At 41.7% G+C, this 10,192-nt stretch overlaps 1 protein-coding gene across 1 annotated transcript; it reads left to right on the top strand.

Annotated features, from left to right (window-relative positions):
- Nucleotides 1-1,139: 1,139 nt before the first annotated feature.
- On the top strand, nucleotides 1,140-10,192 carry LOC140455558 (muscarinic acetylcholine receptor M2-like). Its single transcript, XM_072550485.1, has 2 exons — nucleotides 1,140-1,350; nucleotides 8,772-10,192. The coding sequence occupies exons 1-2, from the start codon at nucleotides 1,140-1,142 to the stop codon at nucleotides 10,190-10,192; spliced, it is 1,632 nt and encodes a 543-aa protein (XP_072406586.1).

Raw genomic sequence — 10,192 nt, 5'->3', positions numbered from 1 at the left:
GGCCACTGACGAACCAAAACAATCATCATAGGGATCTGTAGAGGAGCTACTAAAAAAGGCGTCAACTTGAACACCACTGGAGGGCCACTGCCCTGTGGGTGACATGCATACTCAAACCATCAGGAAGTATACAAATGCCAGGTGCATCAGCCATACCATCAAGGTAGAACAGAACATCAGCCGTTCACAACGCAACGCCATCCGTGCTCTCAAAACCAATCACAACATTGTCATCAAACCAGCAGATAAAGGAGGAACCATCGTCATTCAGAATAGAACAGATTACAGCAAGGAAGTGTACCGACAACTCAACAACCAGGAACACGACAGGCAACTACCAGCTGATCAGACCAAAGAATATACCTGTGAATGAAACACATTTAAGAGGATTTTAGATCCATTCCTTCACAGTTCCTCCGTCTCCTCATCCCACGTACTTCTGGTTTAGTTGACTTCTACTGTTTTCCAAAGATATACAAAACCAACACACCAGGATGTCCCCTTGTACCAGGCAATCGGACTCTGTGAGAATCTCTCTGGCTATGTTGTAGGCGTTTTGAAACCCACTGTACAGGGGATTCACAGCTTCTGTCGCAATAGTACAACATTCTTACAGAAACTCAGCACGCACGTACCAGTCGAACTGGGAACATTCCTCATGATTTTGGGTGTTTCAGCACTCTACACCAGCATGCTAACAATAATGCCATCGTGGAAACAGCCTCAGTACTCAACACCAACAACTGACAATCTCAGAACACCATCCTCATCTGCTTTATCCTCAATCACAATGTCTTCACTTTTGACAACCAATTCTTCATCCAGACATATGGAACAACCATGGTAACCAAATTTGCACCCCAATATGCGAGCAACTTTATGCACAGGTTCGAACAAGACTTCTTCTCTACACAGGACCTCCAACCAACATAGTACCCCAGGTACATTGATGACATCTTCTCCCTCTGTGCCCATGGCGAAGAGTCACTGATAAACCTACCCAGTGATATCAACAAGTTTCAGCCAACTATCAAACTCACAATGGACTACTCTCTACTCTCATTCTTGGATACTGCAACTCCAGCAAGGATGAGCACATCAGCACCACACTCTATGGCAAACCCACAGACAACCTCATAATGCTACACTTCTCCAGCTTCCACACAAAACTTATTAAAACAGCAATCCTCTATGGAAAAGCCCGACGCACACACCGGATCTGTTCAGATGAGGAGGAATGTGATGGGCACCTGGATATACTCTGGGATGTCCTCATAAGAACGGGATATGATGCTCCATACATCAACCACCAGTTCCAACGTGCCACAGCAAGGAGTTGTGATGACTTCCGTAAGAAAGAGACACGTGCTGCAACCGACAGGTTACCCTTTGTTGTCCAGTACTTCCCTGGAGCCGGAAATCTCTGCTATGATCCTCACCACCTGAAACACATTATCAATGAGGATGAGCACCTCGCCAAGACCTTCTGCACACCTTCACTGCTCGCCTTTAAACGACCACGAAACCTCAAACAGATCATTGTTTGTAGCAAACAGCCCGGCATTCAGGACAACTCCATCCAACCCTGTAACAGTAGGCGCTGCAAGATATGTCAGAGTGTGGACATGGATACCACATTACGCATGGCAACACCTCCCACCATGTGTCTGGCAGGTACTCATGCGACTCAGCCAATTTTGTCTATCTCATACACTGCAGTCAATGATGTTCTGAGGCATGGTATATTTGTGAAACCAAACAGAGGCTATGGAAATGGATGAATGGGCACTGCACAACAATCAACAGACAGAAGTGTTTCTCCCAGTTGAAGAAGACTTCAATGGTCCAGGACATTTGACCTCGGACCTTCGGGTGACCTTCCTCCAAGGTGGAGTTTGGGGCAGGGAGCAGAAAAAAGTGGCCGAGCAGAGGCTGATAACTAAGTTCAGTACCCATAGGGGGTTCCTCAACCGGTGCCTTTGGATCATGTCACACTACAGGTGACCACCATTGCACTAGACACACACAGACACTCCTGCACATGCAAACGCACACACACACAGCCCTAAACACAGGCACGCACATAGACACACACACACTCCTACAGACACACACTCCCAGACTCACACATGCATCCTCTCACAGATTTAGACCACTTTACACTCACACACAGATACTCACACACACTCTTACATACACACATTGCCACACTCACACATGCACCCTCTCACAGACTTAGACCACTTTACACTCACGCACACACATACACTCTCACATGGGCAATCGCAACCCTCACCCAGATGCGTACACACACACTCCTACAGACACACACACTCTCACACTCACACATGCACCCTCTCACAGACTTCGACCACTTTACACTCACACACGCACATACACTCTCACACGGACAATCGCAACCCCCACCCCAGATGCATACACACACACTCCTACAGACACACACACTCTCACACTCACACATGCACCCTCTCACAGACTTCGACCACTTTACACTCACACACACACATACACTCTCACACGGACAATCGCAACCCCCACCCCAGATGCGTACACACACACTCCTACAGACACACACACTCTCACACTCACACATGCACCCTCCCACAGACTTATACCCCTTTACACTTACATACGCGCACATATACAGTCGCAACCTCCCCACCAGAGACACACACACATTCTTACAGACGCACATACACCTACACTCACACATACATCCTCTCACAGACTTAGACACTTTACACTCATACACACATATACATTATCTCTCACAGACACTCATAACTCCCCATCCCAGACACACACATACATACCCACATGCACAATACATTTAAACTGAGTTTTGAGAAGATTTGTAGCTCAGGTTGAGGTTTTGGATATAGGTTTGCTCACTGAGCTGAAAGGTTCATTTCCAGATGTTTCGTTACCTTACTAGGTAAAATCTTCAGTCGACCCCAGGCGAAGCAATGCTGAAAATTCCTGCTATCCATTTATATGCTTGGGTTTCTTTGGGTTGGTGAGTCATTTCCTGTGGTGATGTTATTTCCTGTGGTGAAGTCACTTTCTGTTCCACTATTCAGGGAGTGGTAGATGGGGTCTAATTCGATGTGTTTGTTGATACAGTTCCGGTTGGAATACCATGATTCTCGGAATTTGTATGGCTTGTCCTAGGATGCATGTATTGTCCCAGTCGAACAGGTGTCCTCCCTCATCTCTATGTGAGCATACTCACGAGAGAGGATCATGTCTTCTTGTGGCTAGTTGGTGTTCGTGCATCCTGGTGGCTAGTTTTCTGCCTGTTTATCCAATGTAGTGTTTGTTACAGTCCTTGCACGGTATTTTGTAAATGACGTTAGTATTGCTCATTGTCTTTATAGGGTCTTTCAATTTCATTCGCTGCTGTTTAGCATGTTGGTGGTTTTGTGGGCTACCATGGTGCCAAGCGGTCTGAATAGTCAGGCAGTCATTTCCGAGATGTCTTTAATGTAGGGGAGAGTGTCTAGGGTTTCTGTACATGTTTTGTCTGCTTGTTTGCGTTTGTTGCTGAGACATTGGTGGACTGTGTTCATTGGGTACCCATTCTTTTTGAATACGCAGTATAGGTGACTTTCCTCTGCTCTGCGTCGTTCCTCTGTGCTGCAGTGTGTGTTGGCTCGTTGAAAATAATATTCTGATGCAGTTTCATTTGTGGGTGTTGGGATGATTGCTTCTGTAGTATAATATTTGGTCTGTACGTGTTGTTTTTCTGTAGACACTGATTTGAATTTCCACATTAGCTGTTCGCTCTACTGTGACATCTAGGAATGGTAGTTTGTTGTTGTTTTCCTCCTCTTTAGTGAAATTATGCTAGTAATGTATTATTGATGGTCTTGAAGGTTTCCTCTAACTTATTTCGTTTAGTGATGACCGTAGTGTCATCCAGGTGGCGGACCCAGAGTTTTGGTTGGATGGTTGGCAGATCTGTTTGCTCAAGTCTCTGCAAAACATCACCTCATGAAATGACATCACCAACCCAAGGAAACCCAAACATCTAATTAAAAAGCCATTTCCAAGAAGATGTTACCGAGTAAGGGAACGAAATGTCTGGAAATGAAAATTGCAGCTCAGCGAGCAACCCTACAGCCAATACACAAACGTTTGTGGGGTGAATTTGTACTTGTAGAGTTACATTGTACTTTGCTCAAAAACTGCATGAATCCATGTAAGACTCTGTTAACTCACTTTTTATATTATAATCCGCCTAAACATTATGGCACAGAAAGGGAACACATGGATGCTAACATCTTCAACATCCTGATATCTTATCTGGTCTGACAACAATTGTTACAGTTAACCTGAGAACGTATTTTTTTAAAATGCTTTGAGATTTAGATATGAAAGAAGTGAAACTATCATAGTCATTCTAACACATGAGAGACTTAACAAACAATCAAGGTATTTTTTCAATGTATAACTTCAGTTACATCACACTGTAAACATTTGCGAGAAATTCTTTGTCTTCCAATTGTGTACTCCACAGCACCTGATGAAGGAGCAGCGTTCCGAAAACTCGTGCTTCCATTTAAACCTGTTGGAAAATAACTTGGTGTTGCGTGATTTTTACTTTGTACAACTCAGTCCAATACAGGCATCTCCAAATCACAATATTAAAGGTAAGCTCCTGGCTGATTAAATATTATGAACAAAAATAAAACGCGTTTATGTTATTTGTAAGAATAGAGGGAGACATTCCAGACCAGACTAAACACATAAGAGACATTAAGCAACATTTACATTAGTTATAAATTTCATTTCTTTCACTGGGTTCAGTGCTGGGATCCCTCCTGTTTGCGATCAACGCATGAATCGTTTCGATTAGAATGTCTGTCGTCTGATTAGGAAGTTTGTAGAATACACAAAATGAGGGAGCTACAAATACTGAGGACGATTGCAGAGAATACAGATATTTAGGAGACTTGGGCAAAGAAAAATCAGATAGATTTACTCTGACGAAATGCGACCTGAATGCATGTTAGAATGTCTAAAGTTGGGCGGTAGTATACGGTAAATTAAGAACTCTTAGAAACATCAACATTCAGAGGGTTCTCGGCATACACGTCCAAAGTTCCCTGGATGTGGCAGCATAAGTGGATAAGTTTCCAGAAGGCATATGGCATACTTTCCTTCATCACTCAAGGCGGAGCTTGTAAAATTTTGCAAGTCATGTTCCAGCTGTAAAGAAATTTAATCGGCCACGATTGGAAAATTTCACATAGCTTTGGTTATTATAAGACCAGAAGAACGTAGAATCTTTGGCGGAGGTGCAGAATAGGTTCATCAGGATGTGTTAAGGATTATATAAGGGTCATTACTAAAGGAGTATTACACTGTCAGAGGAGAGGTATTGGATGTATAATGCACTGTCGTTGGATCTTCAATGACGAACTATTCCACCGTCTGATTATCTGTAAAAATGGAGTACTGCACTGCTGGAGAGTCAGTACGACATTCCCAGATGATCAGAACTGAAATACTGAACTGTTCTTTTTGGTGGGATTAATCAACTGCGATCTGGCTGCAGGCTAACAATGATGCAAACGCTCCCTTGCAATTTTGTTGTTGACGAACAGGGGAGGTACACATTGTACCATGGTCAGTAATTTTCTTTCCATCAGCATCACACAACCTGATAATACGAATATTAACACAATGTTGAGTGAACAATTTTGTTGTGGGCAAATCAGCCATATATGTCCGATATATGGAACAGTGACTGCATTATACAAGTACTTTCCAGGCTAATGTTTGCACGAATAGAAGAATAACTATGAGGTTTGTCAGCAGAAGAACCTTCCAAAAGGGACAGCGAAAGGAGAGTTGAAGAGCAGAATTAAACGCAGAGGGAAAAACAATCGATGCAAAGAAAAAATAGATTGAGAATAAAATGAACAGACTCGATTGTACAAATAAAGTTCGAGAAAATATGAAACACGGGTGAAATGCAAAGTCAAAAGACTCCTCAAAACAGTTAACGGTTTTGATTTTCAAGATCATTTTACATGTCAAAACGATCATGACGATGCAAAAAATACAAGGCAGTGACATTGTTTGAGAGAAAACTCGGGATGTTAATTGATCGCACAGCAGTTAGAACATGAAGCTCCTTATGATGCAGACGGATGGACATGTCTACAATTAATGTACAGGACAGGTAATGAACAGGAAACTAGATTAAATATGTCCGAGAGAAGGGCATCTGCTGGTATGCGGAGTGGTCTATGAATGTGGGCTGAAAATGTGTTCCTGGAAAAGCGCAGCAGGTCAGGCAGTATCCAAAGAACAGGAGAATCGACGTTTCGGGCATGAGCCCTTCTTCAGGAATGAATCTTTCCTGAAGAAGGGCTCAGCCCGAAATGTCGATTCTCCTGCTCTTTGGATGCTGACTGACCTGCTGCGTTTTTCCAGCAACACATGTTCAGCTATGATCTCCAGCATCTGCAGTCCTCACTTTCCCCTGGGCTATGAATGTGCTCGACACGGTCTAAATCCTTCAAAAAAAAGAATGGTTTCCTGGAAGCTATGAAGAGCTTACAGACGAAAGTGATCTTATAGAAGCATTCCCTTTATGGTACAATGCCACCAACAGTCAAGCCCAAACGCACAATGTATTTCTCCCTTAAATTGCTTCTCATGTTTGCAATCTGGTTGGGGGAATGAATGAACTGAAGAAAGCACCTCACAAAAAATTGGTCAATATATTGTGACTTTACCTTCCGTTTACTGGACACCAGTTTGTGCATTGCAAAGAATCAAAGGAATCTTGTGACGTCATCAAGCAGATAAGACAGGCAGTTGCTTGGTTGTTTTCTGACAAAATTAAAGTAGGAAATTAGAAAAAAAAATGCTTTAAAGTTAAATTGTTCTGCAGAAGAAAAGCTAGCCACTAATATCGTGGATTAAAAAAAACTCAAGCATGCATTGATTTGTTATCATAATAACACAAGGTTTCATTCTAAATCATTAATATATCTTTCACTGCAAATGAGGCTTTTATTTTCTACATCCATTCCGAACTTGGTGAAGCGTTAAAAAAAATGAGATAACAGTGCGTTGAGTTTTCAAACAGTGCATATCCATAATTCTCGGTATTTACTTTCTTAAATGGAACCCACTGTCGAATGGAAAATTTGCGCTGAATAGTGTTTATTCAAAAACAAGACTAAAAGAATAAATGAGCAGGAAACGAGCATCACCAGGGACACGATTTTGTAGTTACAGTTTGGCAATTTCATACTGAAGTTTATTGACGATTTAAGTAACGAGCAGAAACCATAGAATGATGCAGCACAACCCAAGATGATTTGCTCTATCATGTCTCTTTTGTCTACTTGAAAAACAGAAGTCCGTTTGGCTCCATTCCCCATGTTTTTGTACATGGTTCAATATGTTCCCCTGGTCTCATGTATAAACATCGATTTAAATACAATGCCCAGCTTTGGCCGAATTTCATTCTTGGCACTAAATTTGAGGACCCTTTTCTGCCGCAAACCTCAGGACATTTAACACTCTGGAACGTCAACTTCAAACTAGCAGACATGTGCTTCTTCCTTTCTCAAGAAAGCTGACTGGTCCGGAAATGTTAACTGATATCTCTCTACAGATGTTGAATTTCTCCAGCAATTTCTGTTTTTGTTTCCATTTGTTCCTTATGTGAATTTTAATCGATGTAATATTATTTATTTAGATATTCACATGTAGTGATTGGGATATTAGGTACTTTTGCAGCACCAGCTTCAGTAAAGAATAGTTACATCATGCCATGCTATTTCAATTCAACTCAGCAATGAGGAAATCCATGAGAAGCAATCATCATCGCCTGTTTATAGCGCTGTCCTCATAAAACATGGCAGCTATGTGATCAGAGAAACGAGGAATTGTCGTTGGTGATAAGCCATCATCATTCTGTCGTTTTTCGTTCATTCATGCAAACCTTTAAATCTCACCTCGGAGCTGCTTAATGGACGTATGGTCCATGTTTTGAGGATCTTTGCAGCATTGCTCTGCGAGCGGAATTGTTGCAGAAGCATCATTTTTACAGGAAAGCACCGGGACAATCCATCATTCTGCGTTTCCAATATGTAATGTTCATTGCTGCCAGTCGCATGCCCGACAAGCGTGCTCAGTGGGACTTTCCCTCTTTGACTGAGATCTCAGGAAAAGTGATCAAAAGGATAACTATAGTATGAATTGACTCAAACTCAGGTTTCTCCCTCCCTCTAGGGTTTAGAGCTCAGAACATGAGCCTCTCTTCTGCCGTGATCTGAGAGCGAATTAGATTGTATCGTACGTGTTTTTTTGTGTGTGTGTGCATGTGAGGACGGGTTATTACGGGTCATCTGTTCTCCAGTAACTCTCCGCTACTCGCTTGAATTGAATATGTTTAAATGATTATTTGCTGCTGATACATAAATTCTAACAACTTAAAATTATTAAATGTTGACGACTCAAAACGTAAGGAAAACATTCGTCATTCGGGCATATTGGACCAATGTAAATAAGCTAACACGCGTGATTAATGTCAAATTGTAATCAATTTAGATTTAATGCCCCGTGAGGTCGCTTTGAATTAAACCCGGGCATTGAGAAGGATCTTCACATTTATAAGAGCCGAATGCTTTGTTTATTCTTTCCTGTAAGCATTCAATGAACGATCTGGAATCAAAATGCTTTATTGATCTTTTTATTTAACTTCAACATTTATGTTTTATCAGCACAAACTACGCATCAGAATCGTATAGCGGAAAATGGAACAGAAGCGAATGAATCTCTCAGTAACCCAGCTGGCTGGCTCGATAGTGGAAAAGGGACTTCTTACAAAACGCTTAAATTGGTCTTCCTTGTGATTGTAACAGGATCATTAAGCTTAGTGACCATAATAGGAAACATTCTGGTCATATGTTCTATTAAAGTCAACAAACAATTACAAACTATTAATAACTGCTTTATTTTCAGCTTAGCCTGCGTTGATCTGATTGTAGGTGTATTCTCCATGAATCTGTACACAATTTACATTGTAATAGGTCACTGGTCCATGGGCCCAATGATGTGTGATTTATGGCTTGCTGTAGATTATCTGGTCAGTAATGCCTCCGGTATGAACCTCCTAGTGATCAGCCTTGACCGCTACTTCTGTGTGACCAAACCGCATAGCTACCCTTTGAGGAGAACAACTAAGAGGGCAATGATAATGATTGCGACTTCTTGGATGTTACCATTTATTATCTTCACTCCTCCCATTCTCGTCTGGCAGCTTATCACAGGGGAACGGAATGTTAGTGATGGCGAGTGCTATGTTCAATTCCTCTCAAATCCTGTTGTTACTTTTGATACTGCGATAGTCGCGTTTATTCTCCCTGTTAATATCATGGTGATCTTGTATGCGCATATATCTCGAGCCAGCAAATGTCGAATAAAAGAGAATAAGAAGGTGTCAGAGTCAAGCAAGGACAGTGTTTGTCACAGTCAAATGAAAAAATTGGATGGCAACAGCATAACCAATGTAGATGACGGTACTCCCCCCTTCCAAGAGCAAAATGATGAAATAACGAATTCTAATTGTGCCCAAGAAAAGGAGCCAGAGTTCTTCAATGAGCCCACTTTTTTCAGTAGGTTCCCATCAAGCCAGATGAAACAAGGAATGATGCAACAGAGAACAAATCTTCCAAGTGAGCAAAGCTGGCTCAGTAAGGAATTTTGCAAACTATTTTGTTTAAAGATAGCCCGCAAATCACAAAACTACAATATCAGTTCAACTAATTCAGGAATAGTACCAACCATCATAAGCGAGAATGGGACAGGCAGAGAAATCAGAGCTGATGATAAAATCAATACCGTGACCAAGACTACTGCTAAGAAGAAGGTCATTACAACCCGAGAAATGAGGGTGACTCAAACTGTCTTCGCAATTCTCCTGGCATTTATTATAACATGGACCCCATGCCATGTTATCATGTTCATTAAATCCTTTTGTTCAGTCTGTGTCCCCAGTCCAGTTTGGATAATTGGATACTGGCTCTGTTACATTAACAGTACTGTCAACCCAGCCTGCTATGCACTCTGTAATAACAATTTCAAGAAAACATTCAAGTATCTTCTCTTGTGTCAGTACAGAAATGTTGGTGCAACAAGATGA

Source organism: Chiloscyllium punctatum, chromosome 30, assembly GCF_047496795.1.
Source record: "Chiloscyllium punctatum isolate Juve2018m chromosome 30, sChiPun1.3, whole genome shotgun sequence".
Taxonomy (NCBI): domain Eukaryota; kingdom Metazoa; phylum Chordata; class Chondrichthyes; order Orectolobiformes; family Hemiscylliidae; genus Chiloscyllium; species Chiloscyllium punctatum.
The sequence above is the reverse complement of the archived record's forward strand: the minus strand, read 5'-3'. Positions and strand labels throughout refer to the sequence as shown.

What these genes read in the sequence shown, in the direction of transcription:
- LOC140455558 (XM_072550485.1), top strand. Translation starts at nt 1,140, where the DNA reads ATGCTACACTTCTCCAGCTTCCACACAAAACTTATTAAAACAGCAATC. An exon ending in AAGGAGTTGTGATGACTTCC is followed by an intron (nt 1,351 to 8,771) that starts GTAAGAAAGAGA and finishes ATGTTTTATCAG; the next exon opens with CACAAACTACGCATCAGAAT.